Genomic DNA, 23,419 nt, shown 5'->3' on the forward strand with positions numbered 1-23,419 from the left:
CAAAGTCCCTGCCACTGCAATATAAGATGAGATGAGGCGTCTAAATCGGTTGAAGCTAGAACAGGTCCTGAATTGTGCTGGTAGTGATTTCGACAACATGGGTTCAGCATACTTTTTAGCTCGACTATTTGAAGAAGAAGGAGGGCTATACTACTCGCGTCGGCGTCCAGTTAAAGTGTTAGGGCAAGTTGGGATCTTCTCTTATAAGTCCAATACCCTTCCTTCAGTTCACTTAATATTTGACACAGTTTTTCAGGGCCATCACATAATGAGGTTAGATAACTCCATATTATCCTTTATACAAATTATGGTCCCTGATTGACTTTGAAACTGCGTTAAAGTTTTAGGGCAGGTTGAAGTTGTAGGGCAAGTTTGGATTTTAATAACAAAAATTCTATACCCTTCATTCAATTGAATTGATATTTCGCACAATAAATGACGACCTTCTTACAATGAGGTTAAATATTATAAACTTGGTATATATAAAAAGTTTATAGAGACCTTTCATGATAATGTGTTTTGGGCCCCCGAGATTTATGGTCACTGTTTACTTTTTAATTTGATTTTTTTTATTGCTTTTGACAGGCACATACATCATTATTGTATTCACTTCTAAGTCAAAGTGGCGTAGTCGAGCGCGCTGTCTTACGACAGCTCTTGTTTATTCTGTAAGCAGTTGTTCTTACACCTGGAATCTGTAATATATTACAATAACTTAAGTGTATATGTGTTGAATTTTTAACTACAAGGTCATATAAATTTGGCGGAGCAGTATTTGTTTACAATTCTGAACGTTTCTAGAGCCATAGTCCGCATTCTACAAATATGTAAGTATATTTGAATAATACAATAGTACCAAGCTGGTGAACAGAAGTTAAAATTTGACGGTACAAAAGTATAAAATATAGTAGGTCTATTTAATCCATGTTGGTTGTGACCTATGTTGACTTGTTGTGCTGTACACATAAACCTTTTTGCAAATATTTCTGATATGAGCAGTCAATGTCCACTCCCATCAGTTTCAAAACTTTATTACAAGAGATGTGTCTGTCTCTAAGATTGAAATTGTCTTGCCTACAGCAATAGCCTGAAGTTTGTCAGGATTGCATGGCCTGCATGCAGTTAATTGGAACCAGTTAACAAGAATCCTGCGTTCATCGTGTAGCTTCTTGATTAGTTCGTCAAACTAAGGAGAAGATAAAAATAAAATAAAAATATTACTGACATTGATGAAAAAATACATAAAAAAGGATGGCCCACAATTAGATTCTTGAGGAACACCCCTTTGAATGTCTGTCCATAAAGCTATTTCTATCAGACAAATCAGACTTCTGATTTGGTTGAGTTGTCCAGACTGTTAATGAAGGAAAATATTATGAGTGAGACGCAATAGACAAGTTCATGAGGATTGCATCAATGTATTCATTATTATCTTAAGCAAGTTGCCACTTTTCAAGGAATCTCATCAATGAAGTCTGGCAAACATCGTCATTTTTAAAGATCATGAAAATTATTACTAAAATATAAAGTAATTTGCACACTTAAGTATTTCACAAATATTTTCGACCAGCTTCTCTTATTTGTGTATTAACGACCAGATTAAGTGTGTAATAATAACCTCTTTACGAGCTTTCAACAATTTAACACATATCCACCCAGTGGCCTTATTCGAGCCAAATTATTTTATTATTTATTAAATGGTGTTATTATCTGTAGGTTTAAATTGTGGCAAACCAATAACACTCATCTTGAATTTTACGCACACACACACGTGATTTTCAGAGATAAAAACGTAACATTGACCAATTTATTTGCAACATTTGTGCAAAAAAAAATCATTAACAATCTCTGTAGCACCACGTCAGTGATAAAACTTTCTTTTTTCATTTAACATAATTCTGTTTTGGTTAAGTATTTCAGATAAGTAGGGTTTGCCAGACGGTAGAAAAATCAAATTGAAAAAAGCACACAGCGAGTACGGTCAATTGGTGTTTTTTTTTTCCATTTCAGGGAGTTATACGCCAGATCTTGCACAGCTTGCTAGAGGTCAATATTAACAAACAATCTGGATGATTATGCGGAAAGTTAACGTTTTTTTGGTTTAAACGTTTCACAGACACAGTCAGTGTAAGTTGTTATTGAAAAAATGTTCCCGAGTGCCAGACAAGGGAAAGACTGGTACTAAGTTTAAAAGGTTCTTCTATACGACGCTACCGGCGATTGAGCCCCAGATCTACCACACTCGACGCGTAAGTTAAACTAAATAAAAAGTCGCGATCTTTCAAAATAAAACATTCTGTTCATGTGAAATGCCAGAATTCGTCGATAGTTTAGTTAATTGCGAAAATAGAACATGCAGGAAAATATTCCACATGAAGTGCGTCGGCATAAAAATTAAAAATAGACGATCAGTTGGCAAAAATACATAAGACAACTGGCCGTGGCAGTGCATCTGCTGCAACAAAATCAATAGTTAAACAAAACAAAAATAATAGAATTCCTGATCGAAGTACTGAGTTAACTTAAAAATTTGATTAACATGTAATCATGCATTGTTTCTTTTTGTAATACTATAATCAATAGTATACTTATAACTGAATTTAATATGAAACAAAAACACACACAATGTGTTTGTTATTTATGACATTAATTTTAGTACATGTGCATATGTTATGTTTTTATCTTTGCCTTAATTTATTATTTGTTTTATTGATATAAAATATGAAATAAATGGTGACATAATTATCATCAAATATCTAATGTTTTAATCAACTGTAATCCTATTACCCCCGCGGTCATTGACACCTTCTCGATAACGCTCAATAGCTACTATACAATTTGGAAAACAGAGACCGGAGGAGACCGGGACCTGGAAATAGTATCGCCCTTACTATGCTGTCTGAACGGTATTGACTGAAAATGACAATTATCAGGAAACTACAAGGACAAGTCCAGTAATCAAAAATCTGTTTAGAGGCAGAAGGCAAGGGACCAAAGGACAATAAACTAGAGACACAGACGGATGAACACCATATACATATTTACAAACACCACATACAGACCATGCACTCATAAAAAAGCTTTACCAATAAATGATGGGATTACGCATGGCCAGGGAAACACGAGTTCAAAACCGTTTAAAGACAAGCCGTTTTATGGTTGAGTGTAACCTTGATTAATCGATTTCAATCAAGTGCACCTTGCCAACATGGCAGCCTCCAGTGAGGAAATATCGCAATCTGAAAAGTTTGCTATTGATTTCGTTAATACCAAGTTTTCCGACAAAATAAAGACCCTTAAATCGTTAAAGAACATATATTTGGAACAAAAACAAGATCAAGAACAACTAAAAAAAAAGGTATTAACTTTCAAAAGAATAAATAGTTTCATCTTTTCAGTGATAACAATATTGAATTTAAAGTAGAACTGAACTGATATTTGACATTTAATTATTACATAACGATATAAAAGATTGATAATTTTCAAGTTTGATACGATATGTTATTCAGTTCAAATCATTTTCATAAGCTGGCAATTTTGTTACAAACTACCCCCTGTTCCGCATTTTCCGAAAAACTCAACTGACTTGCGTCCCTTGGCGTTGCTATACATGCGTAGTTGCTTCCCTTGGTACTGCCTCTCGGTTTTGATAGAGAATGAAGATGAAACGGGAGCCAGTCAATCGACATATCAACTTCCGCGTCCGCGAAAATTCAGTAAAGAACATGGACTTTCCGAGGTTTCCAGTCCACTTATATGGTTTATCACCAAAATAACGAGTAAAACATATGGATTTTGCTTAATCTTCCGAAGTAGACGCTTTTAATTTGAAAGTTAACAGAAGAAATGGAACGAATCAATCTGTTCAACCAAGTCAAACACAGAAAGTTTGAAACAGTTTCAAACTGACGATAAATCCTGTGTTTCTGAACCGGCTTAAGTCTGAATCTGTGAATAATTTAGTGTACCAGTATCAGTATAATATGCAGGGGCGGTTATACAATTTCAATTGGGGATCGGTGTGTTAGCCCAAATAGGCAACAGCTTTGCCTCTGTCTAATCCAGACAAGATGTGATGTTGAAAGACCAAGAAAAAAATTGCCAGCCATTACAAATTTAGGCACTTAAATTCTCATGAAAAACTTGGCATAACAGTAGTGACACGCAAAACGATGGCAATGCCAAGCTGATTTAGTGGCAGTCATTTGACTGACAAAAGGAATGTCGTGCTATGTTACAACAAAAGTGGCTTTTAGTTTTAAAACCTAGGTATTTATCGATGGAGTACTATCAAAGTTTGTATTTAAAGAAAGGCCGTCTCTAACCGTCGGCTTGACTAAAGAGTAACTTCCCTTTTATGTAAATTAGCCATGGAATAGATTATTTGCTAAGCAAAAGTTCTCAAATGTCAACCAAAATTTACATCAAGGTTAGCTAGATAAAACCTGCACAAAATGTTAAATCATTTAGCAGAAACTTCAAATGTATGCATCTATTTTTAACATTAATTTTGCAAAACTATCTATTGTGAAATTTGCAAAGAAGCGCATATGTTGTTCATTCTGAAGGTGAGAGAACTTCATCATGGTTCATGCTGGCTTTGACCAAACACATGTATTCTCTACATAGGAAATTGGTGAAATTACTACAAACATCTGAACATGATTAGTATGCCATGAATGTACTATGCACTGGCAGTTCCAAACCAGTGCATTTGTAGTCTATGGGATGCTTAGTCACAATCTGCCATTCACGGAATCTGACAGAGTTATACAAATTAACTAGATAAATTAAGGTAAGTGTGATACGATTTTAAAGAATGAAGTCATGTGGAAAGATTAAGGACAAACTTGCAACTCTAGAGTCTAAACAACAAAGTGGTCAAGACATGTTAAAGCTGCACTCTCACACATATAGCATTTTTACAACTTTTTTATTCTTTGTCTTGGAAAGAGCAAATTTTTGCGTAGGTTATAATCAGCAAATATACGATAAAAGATTGCTGACAAAAGATCAGATCAGAGAACTTCATATTTCCATTCGAAAATTCAATTTTTGAACTTAAATATAAAAATCGGAGATCATTATTTTTTGTCAGCAGATCTAGATAATGTCTTGAAAAAACATTATTCACAATACTGATTTTCCATATGAGTATTCCATGTATTCATGAGCATTTTATGATGTTGACTTATTTAAGTTGATGCATCTTCATGATATCCAATCTAAATTATACACAAGAAACAATATAACTGATACTTGTTTTTATACTTATATTAAATGTTAAAAAGATACTGATATAAAAATATGGCATGTAATTGATTTTCAATACTCTAATATGTTTGAAATTTGATTCAGTGTTTAACCTTACAGTATTTTTTAAATCCTATAAAATTACAGTTTAAGGACAAAAAGCAGTAAAATAAAAGTAAACATCAAATGCTGAATACAGAATATTTCACCAATAAAATAATAAACAAAGCAACAGTAGGTCATAACATGTACATAAAGAACGAATCTCCACCAACACAAAATTTGACATACAGCATACAGATTTAATGTCCTTAAACTTTGATTTTATTTTAGTTCTTCTGAATGACAGTGACAACATTCATGAAAATGGTCATGAAACATTACTATTATTAATTATTTAAAAAGTGTAAACTTATGTTTCTATGAGCACAAGTTAAACAGTATCTTAATACCATGTATTTTATACATGTAGTATTATTAAAAATCATACACAAGTTTTATCAAATTAATTCTCTATTTTATGTATGAATTTTTATTCATTACAACAAAAAATGCATTTCAACAAGCAGTTTTATTTTTTAAATTTTCAGGAAAGATTTTTCATTGTTTTCAATGATCAGGACAATGAAGAAATTGACAAACTTAATAATAATTAATTGCAACAGAAATTAAAGTGTAAACCTCTTTTCAATAAAAAATATAAATGTCATTATTTGGGAGTGACAGAATACAGCCATTGTCCATTTCACTCTTTGTACTCAATGCATTTATAGCAGCTGATTGCTTGTTGTTCACAAAATGACTTGTATACTTGTAAATATGGTAAACATATATATTTTCAAGTGGGGTTTAATTAAAATAATTCAGAAAACCCCCCAAAGTTTTTTCAGTCTGCTGTACAAAAAAAAATTAAAATGATAAGAAGTTTGTCTTAAAGCATTAATATTTTAGCTTTTCTGATTTGTCACAATTTGATAGAGAATTTCACAAGCAGATCCAGTGGGATGGGGACACCCCCCCCCCCCCCCCAATATCTAAGATCAGTTTTGTTTCAATATAGTAGAAAAAGAGTAATAAAATAATATCCCCAAAATGCACCATTTCGATCAAGAAATTGTGAAAATTTCAAAAACCACTGCCAATGCTTTTAACTAAATACATTTGAGTTCTGATGGAGGGCTGCAAATTAAATGTTTTTGCCCCTAAATTATGCCTCCCAGTATCAAATACTGAATCCGCCCTTGAATTTCCCATTGTAAATCAAGCCTGTATTAAAAATTGCACAATTGAAGGATCAACAGCCTTTTAGCTAGGATCAACAGCCTTTTGATGACTGTAAATAGTACAAATTTCTATTAAAATCACTGAACCTTATTTTCACCCAGAATTATGAACTGAACTTTCCACAAACTCTTAAGTTGTTGATTTATGATTTTTTTCAGTCTTTCTTGTTTTTATTTGTTTTATTATTTTTATAGATCACTCCCTTTTAAGCAGTTCCTAAAAGTGTTAAATCATGTGATTATGGGGGCTAAAGGCCCATAACTCTAGCTCAATGATTTGTTTACAGATTTATTTTACAACATACTTTCAATAAATAGGCAAAATAAGTGAGTATCACTTAAATGAAAACCAACCATTGTTGTATTTAAAATGTGAATGACGGTCTTTTTGGCCAATATAAATTAATTGCTTTTCAACCATTTTTTAAATGGGGGTATTTTGTTGTTCATTAGATGAATGTTCATGCTCTTTCTTAATGCATAAGGGGCCATAAACATGAGTTTCTAGACGAACCACAATCAAGATCATAACATTTCTCCTTTTTTATAAGTCAATGTTTTACATCGAAGAATAAACTCAGTTCCTAGACAGTTCTGGACCGATATGCAAATACATACCGGTACACTTGATCAACATTTTTATTTGAGTCAATATTTGAAAGTGGCGGCAAAAAAAGGATGTCGGGGTATGAAAATCCAGCAATGAATTGACAGTTGCCTTATTGTTGTAGTGTGCATTGTATTTGGGGAAGCAGCAGCTTGGTTAGTTAAGTTAATAAGAATTCCATCCTAACTTTTGAGTGTTCTTTGGCTAGAGTCCAACACCGTTGTGTAAATGGCCAAAGGCAAGATGCCGATTTGCCAATAAAAACTTGTAATATTCACATTTACAATTATAAGATAAACACATATTACGTTCATTATTATTATACTTTATTAAAAATACTTTGATGTTTAACATTGGAATTTCATGGGATTTTTCAGTTACATTAAAGATAATTGTCATACTGAGCACTAATATTCAAGTATTTATTAACAAATTTCAGACCAATGACTGAATAATTCAAAAAAACAAATGTTTAAAAACAATATAAATCATGGTCCGTAAATTTCTAAATCTGGTCCGTAATGTCCCTAAATCTGGTCCGTAATGTCCCTAAATCTGGTCCGTAGTGTCTGGTCCGTTATGTCCATGGTCCGTAGTGTCCGTGACCCCAACACCGGACACACTGTTCATCCAAGGTTAACTTTTATGTTAAATGCAAGGGTGTCTTGATAAGTCTTTAGATAAAAGGGAGAGGGGTGGAGTTTGTGGGTAATCCTATACGAACATGGGGCATCATTTAGTGTTTTAGTGATCATAGGTTCGAGCCCATCATTGGGCCCACTTTTCCTCACAGATTTACTGTTAACTGTTATTGTGGAGGTCATTCTTTGATAAAATACAAGTAATTATCAAATCACTCACCTTTATCACTCACAATTTTATCTTCCTAAGTAGAGTGCAACACAGCATTCCATTAAAAATGCTGACTTAAAACAGCCAAATGTAAAGCAATATTATGGAATGCTGGTTGTTCCAATTTCCTTGTATCAAAAAATCTCCAATGTGTATAACTTGTCCAAGTCCTCGCAAGTATTACGATTGAATGGCACTGCAATTATTGTTTGGTTAATCAATCCATTTCAACCAGCTGCCCCAACATACGAGCACGGTCGTAAAATTTTAAGATCGTCTGCATTTCATTATCGCTACCTTATTTTGTGCCACTGACTTGTCTGTCATTGACGGTTTCTGAAAGTGTTGCCATGGCCTCCATTTTAAATGGCTTATTTTAATCCAAGGGAAGTAACACGTTTATATTTATCGCAAGGATACAGACTTAATTCATATAAAACACTTCGTATCGCTATTCAAACCGACTACGTAGATTTTGTAGATTTAATTCTTATATCAATATGTAGGCGATATCAGAAACCGAGAAATATCTAACATTTTCCGGGAAATTAAAGCAATGCATTGTGGTAACTGGTGCAATGCATTGTGGTACTCGCTGGGCATGCGCACTTAAAACAAAGGGAGACAACACAGTGTCCACTCATTTCAAGGGCATTAATTCATCTAGCAACCATAGAATGGGCAGAACAGAAGCCGGATTCCGTGGTAACGGTAGACCGTAGAAGCAAAATTTACGCTTTGTATATTAAACTTGAGCGCGTTTAGTAGAAACAATGAATAAAATTAAGAACTAGAAATTACAGTTCAGTTCACCTTTAAATCAACACTGAGTTTTAATTTCAATAGCCGTTTGACTGTGATTGACCACTGGCTATATCAGATGCACTATCAACTTAGCAGTCCCCTTAGTAATTGTAGAAGTATTCAGTAACCCAATTACAAACAGACGAGAAAACAGTTCAAGATCTTGTCTGTAATATATCCCGGAACAACCTATTTTCGACCACAACCTATTTTCGACCGCCTCCTGAAAATGGGTAAAACACTTCTATTTTGCTCTAATTGTTAACCATAACAGTAGAACTGTCAGAAAACTTCATTTGAAAAAAAATGGGAATGGTAGTGTTAAAAAAACTTCAGTTATACTTAAAACAACACCAATTTGTCATTTTTAATTAATGCCAAATTAGACCCTTCGTTTAAAATGATTTCACATGTAAAATACTTCTTTAAAATCGTGTTGTTTTTGTTTGCAAGATCTTACATATCTACCAAAGCCTAAAACCTATGCCCTATTGTTTTCTAAGTGTAGTGCACAACATTAAAAGCGCATCAAAATATGGTATGTTGCTTATTCTAAAATTAATGAAATTCATCTACAGGTAACTATATTGAATTGCATTTGGGCGCTCAGTTACCATGCAATCATACATATTGCAGCCTAGGCAAGTCACATAAGGCTCATTCAGAGTTGGACCAGTGATAACAGGGTTCATGATGGGTGAATTTATCATTTTGTACCAATGTGAAAGCCATTAGAAGGGATGATGCATTCCTTTGCCTCTCTTGTGTTGATAAGTAACTAAGAAGTGACTGTATGGCAAATATGTAAATATTTAATTACTTTAAAAAAAAAAAAATTGTATCTAGGTCAAATACAACATGTGACAGCCGCCATTTTGGATTCAAAATGTAAATGTTACAGACGATTGAAACAGATTTTAATTTTTTGATTTTTTAAAGATGAATGATTGCTTTAAATGGTACAAACAAACATTTATTTTTTATTATCACTTATTTATGATTAATGTGTAAATAATCCTTAGGCGGTCGAAAACCCGTTGTTCCGGGATACTATATTCAGGCACGTGAACCTCTGGTAATGTCAGAGAGGTAGATTTGGGTCTCCAATCCGGTAGATTGGGTTCAAAAGCGGTATGATTATCTTACTCCCTTAAATTTTCAGTCAAAATCAATTATGGACTTGATGTAAACAAAACCTTGATGTAACTATTTTTGGAAAATCACGCTTAAAATATGTCATGGTCCAGGGTCTTGTCAAATGTCAATGTTTTTGATTGAGAAAATATAAGGAATATGATATGTGGCTTGTTAAAACTATAACTTGTCTTTCGAAAAGTTGCTTATTAATCAAATAAGACTGTTCAAACAGGCATAGTGCAGAGTGAAAGTGATTATAAATCAAATAAGACTGTTCAAACAGGTATAGTGCAGAGTGTTAGTGCAGACAACTGCAGAATTGTGCAGGGCTTTATCTGCCCATTTTGGGAAAATGACCCAAGACATTTTGGGAAAATTGGGCCGTGAAATATGCCTAAATTTTTACAATTAAAAGAACAAGCTTTTCAGGAATGAGGAAATTATTAAATATTAGTTCCTTTTCCCTTTCAAAAGACTTGAAAGGGCAGAACTATAAATCCTTGGGGTGTAAATATCTGCAATAAATCATGAAAGATAATATTTCAAACTGATCTCTGAATGTGAATGATTTCTGAATTCAATTATCCCCAAAACTTTACCATACATTAAATAATGTATTAGGATGATGAATGAACCAATACAGGTAAAAAGACTTTCATAAAAAAAAGAAAGATTTTCTTACTTTTGATTGGGATTTTTTTCTGAAGATTGGGAAAATAATCATATATTTTGCTTTGGGAATGGGTCCGATAGTCGGACCCGTGGGTACTGTAGAAAAAGGCCTGTTGTGCATGTAAATTAAAATTTTGTAGATTGAAGATAATTAAGAACACTTTTGGAATGTTATTTTAATGATGTTTTGAAAGCATTCTAATATGTCTTTAAGATTAACAAAATATGTCTTTAAGATTAACAAATGCTGATTAATAGGATTCCAATTAACAAAGAATGCTTATTAGTAGGGTGTAACTTAGCAACGATCGAGGCCGAGGTGTCAAGTGATTTGACAAGTTGCTTATTGCACCATTTTCTTTAAAGTGACGGATTACGGGGTAATTTAGCAAGGTTGGTAGAAATTTGAGGGTTTTAAATGAACGGGTGCAAAACCATATAAATTATCAATTTGTTTGTAGTATAATTTTTAAATGTTCAACATTGGGTTGCCGCAATTATCCATTTAAAGGGAAGATGGTTTGAAAAGTTCAATTGAAAATGATTTCAGGGAATACTGATAATGATTTTGTTATAACCTATTTTTAATATAAGCTCTTTCTTATTTTAATATAAGCTCTTTCTTAAAATAGAAATCTTGTGCAAGCTACTTACCCAAATTATTTTAATTGAATTAAAATACATCAATTTGTTATTAATTTAAAAATTAATGCTCTAGATATAACTGAAATAAGAAAACAGAGAGAAAATACATACAAATTTTTATAAGTAATTCATAGTTATAAAATTAAGAAGCCAAAATGCAAAGTGAAATGTTTGCATGTAGGCATTAAAAGTAGGTATTAAATACAATATACCTTAAATGTAAATAATTTGTCAATGTAGCAATTGGAGTACTTGGTATATTCATGACAAAATTGATGAACCATGACCTAATGCATGATATTTTTATTTAGCTGTCACTTGCAAGCAGTGAAGTTCCCAGTGAGCTAGAACAAGGCATCAAAGATGCAGAGAAGGCTAGGACTGATGTAAGGCACCTGCGCACACGCCAGGAGACACTGTACCACAATATACAGGACCACACGCGGACACTTGCAGACTTGGTGAAGGAGACGAGCAGACTGACAGAAGAGGTGGATGAGCTGGAACACCTCTCTCACTACCTTAGTTGCCTGATTCATATTGACACGCTCAGGTAGGGAGGCTGTTTAGATTTATTATTAATATATAAAATTAAGTTATGAAGTGATGGGTTTTCTGAAAAACTTACTTCATGATATTACTTTGTCTATATTCTTCACAGTATGATATTCTGTGTTTTAATAATCTGTGTTATATCTGAAATTTATTATTTACTATTTGCATGATTTTAAAATATTGATACGCTTTTTATCCTTTTATATTTTCAGTTCACACATAGAAACTCTTTTGAAATCAGAGAGTCCCGCCAAGGCAGTAGACAAGTTTACAGAGTTGTCACAGTTATTCTCAGCAGTGAAAGATTCTAAATGTCGGAACATTGTCAAGTTTTCCAAAGACACAACAATGTATTGGTACAATAATCTTAAAGACAAAATAGCCAGGTATGTTAGAATTGTAGTTATCTATATTTAATATTTATTAATTGTTTTGGGACTACAATGTATATTATGTGCATAATTTGTTAACGCCCAAAAGAGAGAGCATTTAGTTGCTGTTTGGTCTGTCTCTCCGTGACATCCGTGTCCGCAGATAAACTTAAAAAATACTGATGGAAGTTGGCCTTCCACGTGACATTGCCTGTTCTTCCTTGACCATCTTGGTTTTTGGTAATTTCAGTCTTTCAGAGATATAGCCCTTTGTTCAGTTTTATACTTTTTTGTGTGTAGAGTATACCTCAAAAAGTCTCTGATTGGATTAAACCAAACATGTGACCATTTGTCATCTTGTTATGCTAATAAATATTCATACAAACTACTTTATGTGACGTCACTGTAAACATTTATTTACATTAGTATCACTTCAGTTAATAATACCATTTTTAACAATTATCACATCTCAAAAGCCAAGCTGAATAAATAATTTTCTGAATTCAATGAAATGAAGCAATGAAATATAAAAATAGAAAACATATTCTGTATTTCTGCATTTATATGAACCATTTAAAGTTACGTATCTCTCTTCAATTTCTCACTGAAAGTTTATCTATTATCTACGCCTGCTTGGGAGAAATCTTTGATTCAATTTTTAGATATGTTTTACTCCATAGAAGTTTATTTTAAGTATGAAAATAGAAAAAGTCTAAATAATTTAACTTTGAAATTAAAAAAATGACAGAAAGTGTATGCCATGATGTGAAATGCCCAAATAAAGCTGGATGTAAACTGTTGCTGCCATTTAATTTGCGATGTAATGCAGAAATCATTTTCCTCCGCATGGAGATAATTTAAAATTTGAAATGAGTAAATCCTTTGAAATACAGCCATCTCCATACCCAACTGATGGCTACATAGCATTGGAGTAAAAAATGTTTTGAATAGTACCGGTTATACTACGGTATATATAATTTATATATATTTATGATTTGAAGGTGTTATTATAAAAAATAAACACTCTTTTTTTGCGAAGAAAAGTAATACTTAATTTACACAAATCCTCTCTTCTAGAAGTGTGTAGGTCGAAAAAAAACACTGAAAAATATTATTTTCCATTTTGATTTTCAACTATAACATACTACCATTGCTAGCTCATATATAATGTTTTAAACAAATTATAATGCTTTGCTGCTGCACATGTTGGATGTGGGACAAGTATTATGTGCTGCTAGTTTAACAATGTAAGATATTTCGAGATGTTTTGCCTTCAACATCTTGTTGTAACCATTCCATGAGTACAGTGAATTTGAGGAGGTGCTTAAGCAGCTGAAATGGCCTTTGGTGGGTGTGTCCATCAAGTCCCCACCCACACAGAATGTCAAGGAGGCCAGGACACGTATGGATACTCTCTTTACAGAGCTGCTCAAGCTACAGCTACCGTATCCTTTTTGTTACCAAGCAAGAGCAGACTACCATATCATTCAGAGATCTCAAGTAAAAATATAATATAGCCTTCTGCTATCAGACCAATTTACACTCTCATACCAACTTCTGAGATCTTTACCAGTATATGGTTTCTTAACACTTCCCAGAGACTGTTTGAGCAATGAGGTGGAAAATGTCCCTGCCAGTCTTAACCACATTAAGGGCCTCCCAACCCCGACTCTTCCCCTACAGGTCATGATTAAACCCTTGCGGAGAAGGTTCAGGTTTCACTTCTTCGGCAGCAAACAGACCAATGATATTGGCAAGGTTAGTGGAATGTATGGTGTGTATTGAGTGTTTATTATGTTTCTCTCTAATTACTGTGATCCCCTGATACCTGCCAACTTTGGCCGCCCATTACCTAAATCAGTTATTTTAAACCCAGAAAAATAATACAGGTTATTTACATTTGCCAACATAGATTAAACATATATGTATATGTTTAACATAAGAATAAGTTGATGATCACTTTGCATAGATAATGTACATATTTCAGCCTGAGTGGTACTTTACCCAGATCTTGAGCTGGACCAGAGACCACCTTGACTTCCTGGAACAGAGGGTACAGCCTCTCCTCAAACAGAGTCACAGACACACACATGCAAAGGTACACAGTAGTGGCAATGATTTCTAAACACATTTATTAAACCAACTCAGTTGTACTGCTTAAATACCGGTATTATTCCGATCCAAATAAAGTTTGGGTCCATTTCTTGGATAGAAGCAAGTATTGGTGTTCATTTTAAGAAGCAATGAAAGTTATCCCTGTGGGGCTAAACGTAAACCTGGCATTCATGCAGACCTTACCTTTCATGTGTGCATGCAGACGTCATCTGCTACATGTGTATGTGTAGACATCGCCCTCTAACATGTGTTTGTGCAGACTTAACCTCATACGTGAATATGTGTAGACATCACCTCTTTCATGTGTTTGTGCAGACTTTACCTCATACATGTGTAAGAGTAGACATAGCCTTTTAGATGTGTATATGCAGACTTCAATTCATACATGTATCTGTATGTGTCGACATCACCTCTTTCATGTGTATGTGTGTCATCTCATACATGTGAATGTGCAGAGTTCACCTCATACATGTGTATGGGTATGTGCAGACTTTCCCACATACATATGTATGTGTAGACATCACCTCATACATAAATATGTGCAGACATTGCCTTTTTCATGTGTATGAGCAGATATCACTTGAATCATGTGTATGTGCAGATATCACTTGAATCATGTGTATGAGCAGATATCACTTGAATCATGTGTATGTGCAGACTTCACCTCATACTTGTGTGTGGGTATTTGCAGAATTCCCTACATACACATGTATGTGTAGACATCACCTCATACATGTATCACCTTTTTCATGTGTATGAGCAGGTAGCACGTGGTTCATGTGTATGTGCAGACTTCACCTCATAGATGTGTATGTGCAGACATCATGGGATTCATGTGGATGTTCAGGCATCACCTCATACATATGTGTGTGCAGACTTCAGCTCTCCCTCTACAGTTCATTTTAAATGCAGACTAATTTGAAACAGCATCTTCAATACACTGTTTTGATCTTTAAACCTAATTTACATTAATTTTAAGCATTTTCCAAAACAACTTAACCAGTATTAGTCAACTGGTATTTGTTCATGATGAGTTTCAACATTGACGTACATGTATCTCATGAAAACAAGTTGGCTACAGTATGTCTGCCTATGTTACACCAAAATCATATTTACAATTGTTGTGTTATATTCCAGACAGAGTTCATGGTAGGTATGATGACGCTTGTGTTGGAGAAGATGGTGCACGATCTCCCGGAGCTCATAAATGACGACCACCAGTTCTCGCACCTTGTTGATGAGGCCCTGCTGTTTGATAGGGAGGTGCGAGAGTCATATGGCTACCCAGCCTCCCTTCCTGGCGCCCTCCACATCCTCTCACAGCCCACATACTTTAACAAGTGGCTACAGATTGAACGGAAATGTAAGTAAATTTTTGGGCATTGTTTTCTTATTTATAACATAGAAAGCAATAGCTGTATGTTAATTGTCAGGGACATCTCTGAATTATGAAATGTTTTGTTAATTAAGATTGGATATACAGTAAAAACTTGTTGGCTAGATAGCTCCTGGCTCGATATCCTTGTCGGCTTGAACTGGATTAAAAGGATTGATTTTTTTAGACTATGAACTATGTTCATATAAAATTTGATCAAATGGCTCGATTTCTCAAGGGTCAATATTTCTCCACACTCGATGTCATTTTCGCGGTCTCTAGTTTCGCACTTTGTTTTTTTTTGCTCGGCAATGATGTCATTTTTAGCTCGACTATTTGAAGAATAGGTGGGCTATACTACTCGCACCGGCGTCCGGTTCAAGTTTTAGGGCAAGTTGGGATTCTCACTTATAAGTCCTATACCTTTCATTCAATTGAGTTAATACTTCACGCAGTTGTCCAGGGCCATCACATGATGAGGTTAGATAACTCCATATTATTCTTTACACAGATTATGGCCCCTGATTGACTATGAAACTTAGGTTAAAGTTTAAGGGCAGGTTGGGATATTTATAAGTAACTTCTATACCCTTTGTTCAATTGACTTAATACTTCACACATTTGTTCAGGACCATCACACAATGAGGTTACATAATTCCATATTATCCTTAATACAAGTTATGGCCCCTGATTGACTAAGGTTAAAGTTTTAGGGCAGGTTAAAGTTTTAAGGCAAGTTGGGATTTTCACTTAAAACTCCAATACCATTCATTCAATTGACTTAATACTTCACACAGTTGTTCAGAGCCATCACATAATGAGGTTAGATAACTCCATATTATCTTTTATACAAATTATGGCCCCTGATTGACTATGGGACTTAGGTTAAAGTTTTAGGGCAGGTTGGGATATTTATTAATAACTTATATACCCTTTGTTCAATTGACTTAATACTTCACACAATTGTTCAGGACCATCATCCAATGAGGTTACATAACTCCATATCCTTAATACAAGTTATGGCCACTGATTGACTTAGGTTAAAGTTTTAGGCAAGTAAAAGTAAAGGGCAAGTTGGGCTTTTAATAAAAAAAAAAATTCTATATCTTTCATTCAATGCACTTAATAAAATTCAGATTATTTACGACCATCTTACAACAAAAACATAACTCCATTTTAACCCTAAATACAAATTATGTCCCTTGAATATTTTTTTTTTTTTTGTTAATTTCTTTTGACAGGCACATTTTTACATCGAATCTTAACCAGATTTTTACCAAGGGAAAACAAGCAGGGCTATACTATATTGCCCTTGAATTTTTTTTTATAATTTTTTTTTTTTATTTTTTTTTTATTTTTTTTGAAAGGCATATTTGTACATTCTTTACCACATTTTCATAAATGACTTGCGTCATTTTTCGGGTGGTGGGAGGGCAGCATCAGTCACCTTATGTATTAAATAATTTTAGTTAGGTTTGACATAAACAGACCAAACTTGGTAATATTACATTGTTATTGTATTCACTTCTAAGTCAAAGCGGCGAAGTCAAGCGCGCTGTCTTACGACAGCTCTTGTTGCAATCCCATGTAAGAATTTCAAACATTGATCTGTTTGCCTGGCTTGATTTTGCAAAAGGCGCTAATTGATTAGATTTGCTTGATTGATTGGTATCATAGTAATTATCAAATGAAACTGGCTAAACAGTTTGAATAAACTTGCATTAAATTTTCTATAGATCTTTAATTTGCACAAGTACAATACGTCAAAATTAATTCATTACATAAAATCGGCAACCCCAAAGGTTTCTGCCTTAGAAACTAAGGGGACAAAAAAAAGCTTTTTGTAAAAAGCTACATTTAGAAATATAAGGTAATAATTGCTGTGCAAAGTAAACTCAAATCTAAAAAGTAAAATGCACATCATTGACTCATTCCGACGAATACACTGTCAACTTGTTTGAGAATTAAAGACCAAAGAAGAGCCTGATTCCTGATGCCAGTGACTTCTATATATTTTTATTATTGCGGAAATAGATCAGAAAAATCTATTGTCATAGTGAATGTGTAATGTAGTGAACAATACATTGTGGTTTTAAGAACTATGTTTTATAAATACTCTTCTCTAGCAGAGATAACCTAGGTCAATAACTTAACGTATTTAACGTATTGATCAATGAAAAATACACAATCAGTAAGCATTCCCACTGAGTTCGATATTCATGAGGCTCAAACAATTTTGGCCAGTTCTTTGAATATTGAGCCAATGGGTTTTGGCTGTATTTTATTTATGTTGATAAATAAATAAATATGTTTTTTAGAAAGAACGTAGTTTTAAGCTTGACTATTCGAATAATAAGGAGAGCTATACTACTCACCCAAGCGTCGGCGTCGGCGTCACCCCTTGGTTAAGGTTTTGCATGCAAGTTAATATCTCAGCAACTACTTGAGGTTTTGCATTGAGACTTTATACAATGGTACTCAACCATCCAACCTACTTAATTAACCAAGTTAGATAACTCTAGTTTGCATTTAATGCAAAAAATAGGCCTTTATTATTTAACTTAGAAATTCTGGTTAAGGTTTTGCGTGCAAGTACACATAGGTTAATATCTCAGCAACTGCTTGAGGTATTGCATTGAGACTTGATACAATGGTACTCAACCATCCAACCTACTAAATTAACCAAGTTAGATAACTCTAGTTCGCATTTAATGCAAATAATAGGCCTTTATTATTCGACTTAGAAATTCTGGTAAAGGTTTTGTGTGCAAGCACACATTGGTTAATATCTCAGCAACTACTGGATGTATTGCATTGATACTTTATACAATGGTACTCAACCATCCAACCTACTAAATTAATCAAGTTAGGTAACTCTAGTTTGCATTTAATTAAAAAAATGGCCCCTTTTTTTCAGAATAGAAATTCTGGTTAAGGTTTTGGATGTAACCACTTTTAAGTCAATACCTCAGCGAATACATCATGTATTGAATTGAAACTTTACACACAGGCTCCCAACCATTTAACCTTCTTATTTCATCAAGTAAGATAACTCTAATAATATAATTTTTGCCCTTTTATTATGGGACTTAGAAATTCTGGTTAAGGTCTTGCATGTAAGCACACATAGGATAATATTTCAGCAACTACTTGATGTATTGCATTGAGACTTTATACAATGGTATTCAACCACCCAACCTAATTGAATAACCAAGTTAGATAACTGTTTTTTTGCAAATAATGGCCCTTTATTATTACACTTAAAAATTCTGGTTAAAATTTTGCATGTAACCACATTTATGTTAATATCTCCGCAAATCATGTATTGCATTGAAATCTAATCTAACAGTGATCCATGCATGTTTCGCCAAAACATTTCAATCCTTACACTGAAAAGCGGCGGAATAGTCGAGCGCGATGTCTCTTTGACAGCTCTTGTTTGTTTAGCAGGAACTTGTCTTTTAATTTATAATACTCATAGTTAACTTGATCAAGTCAATTGTTTAATAAATCCAGAAGCCCTTGTAACAATACATGTATGATTTGTTTTGTCACATCTGTCATGATAAGATACACATATTAATTGGCATTGATCTGGTGTTTCAGTTGGTGTGGAGAAGCTGGATGGTATGATGTCATCTCCTGGTGCCTGGGACTCCCAATACAGGGGAATTGCTGATGTGGACGAACTTCGCGTGCCGGAGTGTGGGGACAGCTTTGTTACCCTCCTTCTCACCATCACAGGTATGGTAGTGCTTTGATATCAGATGTCATAGCAAATAGTAATTGAAGCTGGCTTTTATATCAATTTAACTAAGTGGATACCATGGAATTGACAAATGTAGTGCATAGAAAAAAGTCAGTGGAAGGATTGACTTAATAGTAATAAAATAAAAACACACTGCATTTTTCAGAAAGTACCATCATTGCCAGTTTATTTGTTTCAGTAAAATTTAACATTTTCAAATTTTATTCTAAAAATACAAGTTGCATGTCTACACAAAATTACTATTTTACACTCTTCCAGACCGGTACAAGCCCCTGCCCCACCCAACACAACAATTACAGTTCCTGGACCTGCAGTTGGAGCTACTGGAGGACTTCCGTGTTCGACTCACTCAGGTGAAAAACGACACCCATAATCCACTGGACCAGCGATATTCTGCCATACTCAACACTGCACACTTTGTCGCTGAGGTCCTCAGAGAATGGAGTGAGCTTGTGGTGAGCTAGCTCAACTTTGTCACCATCTTAAAGATTGTTTTTTGATGGGATAATTACATATAGTAATGTGTTTAGGTTCCCAATAGGTATTAATTGCTTTAAATACACTTATTTTTCATTCATGATTGTACTTAGATATTGCGATTAAAGCTTTCTTAATGTCAAATTTTACCTTCCCCAGTTTTTCCTGCAGCTGCAATACTACAAGATGGAAAATAACGAGTCTTCAATCAACAGGGTAATTGATTAATGAACCTCATTAGACTATGTATATAGGCACTAGCATAGATAGGAAAAAAATAACAAGGAAAATTAGGTAAAAAAAGTAATACCATTGATAAGACACAGTGGGAAAATGTCAAAATCAGCAGCCATTATATTTGTTTTGAACAATGATTGTTTTGGGTCATGAAAATGGCACTGGTTAGTGGAAACCATGCAATATTAAATAAGAAAGCAGAGTGGTAGATAGCATATTCATACCATTGTTACATAAATAATCTACACCAACTTCATTCTGTCATCCTGATGTTGCTCACCTCGAAGCCCTAAAAAGAAATTTTATTTTACTGAGATAAACTTTCTCACTATAATTGTTTCACCATTGCTCAGGAGTCTGATACAGGGGACATTCCGTTTGGCTACACAACAGTGTTTGACGAGATGATCTCCCTGTATGAGCGCCTCAAGAATGACATGCTCAACACCATGGTATCACAGGTGTTTATTGATGTCAGGGCTCGTGGGAAACCTTACAAAGATGACAGGTTTGTAAATTTCACTTAATTTCATATACTGAAATAAAGATTAGAAAAAATCCTTTCAATACAAGTTGCCAGGAAGGGAGCTACAAATGTATTTATTATGCCCCCCTTCAAAGAGGAGGGGGTATATTGCTTTGCACATGTCGTTCAGTCCGTCTGTAGGTCGGTCCGTCCGTCCGTCAGTAGACCAAAGCTTGTCCGAGTGATAACATGACAATTTCAGTACCTATTGTCATCATGATTTAAGGGGTCATCCAATTAAAGGTCAGGTCACAGTGACCTTGAATGCTAGAAGCATGTCCAAGTGCTAACCTCGACAATGCCTGCACCCTCAAACTTGACTTGGACGTTTGGCCTGACCAGTAGATGACCCTATTGATTTTTAGGGGTTATTGGGTCAAGGTCACAGTGACCTTGAATGAAAGCTCGACAATTCCTAGACTTATGGTCATTAAACTTGACATGAAGGTTGGGCCTGACCAGTAGATGACCCCTATTGATTTTAAGCTTGCCTGTTTGATAACTCGACAATGCTTGCACCCATGGCCCTGAATCTTGACATTTAGGTTGTGGGTGACCAGTAGAGGACCCCTTTGGATTTTGAGGTCAAAGGTCAAGGGCACAACTCGAGGATACATGTTAATCTGCAGATATCAGGGGCGGGGGGCATAATGTTTGACGAACATCTTTTGTTATGATCTGCATTAGAATTTAAGTACAATTTTAACCTTGTCAATGAAAATGCATCCTTTTGTTTGAACTCTTTGATGTAAAAGATAGAGTTGTGCTATAATTGATGAACCCTACATGTATATATCGTTCCCCCCTTAGGTGGCTTGGTCTTTCCATGTAAATTATGTGTATCATTATTGTCAGGTGGATTGCCCTGCCATACCAGAAGGAGGTGACACTAGGCCTGTCCATCTCCGCGTGTGAGATGTTCCTCGTCCTCAAAGACCACCTGCTTGAGGTCAGCGAGCTCATCAGCAAACCAATTTTCACGCTCTTCTGGGAGGCCATGACCCACAAGATGAACATGTATATATTTGAAGAGGTAATAAAATTTCTCTTTAACTTTTGTGATACAAATAGTAAGTTATATTTATGTAGCTAATCTTTGAGACCATTCGAAATAGTGTATGGGTATTTGATTCAATAAAGAAACTTTTCGAAGTCTGTTTAATTTAAAAAATATAAATGAAGAGTTTTAAAAAAGGTAAGTTGATTTTTTTTTACCGTAATTCTTTGGGGCAAGAATTTTAGAACGAAAGTCTGAAGTTATTTTACGCATTTCTTCAGATCATCCTGCGTAATAAGTTCAACCAGGGCGGGGCGGCCCAGCTACATTTTGACATGACCAGGAACTTGTTCCCCCTGTTTGGGGAATATACACTTAAACCTGACAGCTACTTTAAGGAGTAAGTAACAAATGTTTACATTCCATTTTAGTGAAATAAGGTCAGCTTTCAGTGAGAAATGTTTGTATGACTTAGGGGAAAGAATAGATGTTCAGCAGTTGTTTTATATTATGTCTCAGTCAGTTGCAAAATTGATTATTTTACGTCATTAGTGAGAAGATAAAGACATCTCATATGACAATCTGTATGTCCAGGGTAAAGGAGGCGTGTATCCTGCTGACCACGAACGTTGGGTCGGCCCTCCTTCTGAAGGAGGTTTTGTATGAGGCCCTGCACAGGGGCCCCAGGGACACAGACAAGATCACAGAGGCCCGATCAGCACTAACCGACCTTGGTGTACATAAACTCACTCTGGATCAGGCTGAACTTGTGCTTAGTTTGAGGACTAACCTAACCACATAATGGGTGCTGTAAGAAGATGTTGTGCCAAAAAAGTTGACTGCTTATGGACATTGTCAACATTGATTCACTAACAGAACAGTTATAAACTTATTATTTAAAACCATATTAGTCATTTAAGCAGAAAATCATTTTCCTCGTGTCAAGCTTCAAGGCTTGAAAGGTTAAACCGTAGATGTGTGGATTTGCAATATCCCTAATATATCAGTTTTGTAATTGGAAAACATTTCATTCATGGAACTGTTATATTAGCCACCTTGAAGATGAGTGTTGTGTACATTCCCTGATTTAAGATGACTGATGTTAGATGGGTTTTATGCATCTGTATAAGAGAAATGAATTAGACTGTGTCCATGTGTCTCTGTTAATATTCTTCTCTAAGTCATGTTTTAAATATGACATACAAGATGATTTTTGTTGATGTTGTAACATAATAAAAGATTTATTTATGAATATTTGTTATTGATGCTTGTTTATTTACATGCTATTAAAGCAAAATGCTGAAATAAACACCTGACTTTTACTTGCTGTTTGCTTGTCTGGACAATAACTTGTGATGGGGTTGATGTATTTCAACTATATCTGGTGCACATGTTTAACACCATGATATACAGGCCAAGTTCAAAACTTCACTGGTTTTTGTTGGAGAAGTTGATTGATCGAGTTCTTGCCCCTTTTCAAAGAAAAAGATTACCATTTCAAGTCCAGATGACTTGTGGGGGTAATCGTCAATCCAATGACATCTAATTAAGTTTGTTTTTAGTAAAACATGTATGAGCTTTATGAGCTTGTGTTAGTGCATCTGTTTTAAGTTACAATTTTTGTCAGAAGTGAAATGAGTGTCCGTTTCCGCTGAGAAGCTGCGTAAAACTGTTTTGTCATATTTCAAAATCCAACAAACTTCCTCAACTTACCTGCATAGTTTATGATTACCTGCAGTTTGTA

The 23,419-nt window shown here is 34.6% G+C and overlaps 1 protein-coding gene across 1 annotated transcript; it reads left to right on the top strand.

The window, feature by feature from the left end:
- Positions 1–3,208: 3,208 nt before the first annotated feature.
- LOC128212858 (RAD50-interacting protein 1-like) lies at positions 3,209–22,997 on the top strand. Its single transcript, XM_052918237.1, has 14 exons — positions 3,209–3,358; positions 11,565–11,806; positions 12,021–12,194; positions 13,487–13,624; positions 13,778–13,937; positions 14,167–14,277; positions 15,432–15,657; positions 19,276–19,413; positions 19,697–19,893; positions 20,075–20,131; positions 20,506–20,660; positions 21,534–21,711; positions 21,957–22,075; positions 22,270–22,997. The coding sequence occupies exons 1-14, from the start codon at positions 3,209–3,211 to the stop codon at positions 22,475–22,477; spliced, it is 2,253 nt and encodes a 750-aa protein (XP_052774197.1). The 3' UTR covers positions 22,478–22,997.
- The last annotated feature ends 422 nt before the right edge of the window (positions 22,998–23,419 follow it).

Source organism: Mya arenaria, chromosome 2, assembly GCF_026914265.1.
Source record: "Mya arenaria isolate MELC-2E11 chromosome 2, ASM2691426v1".
In the NCBI taxonomy this organism is placed as follows: domain Eukaryota; kingdom Metazoa; phylum Mollusca; class Bivalvia; order Myida; family Myidae; genus Mya; species Mya arenaria.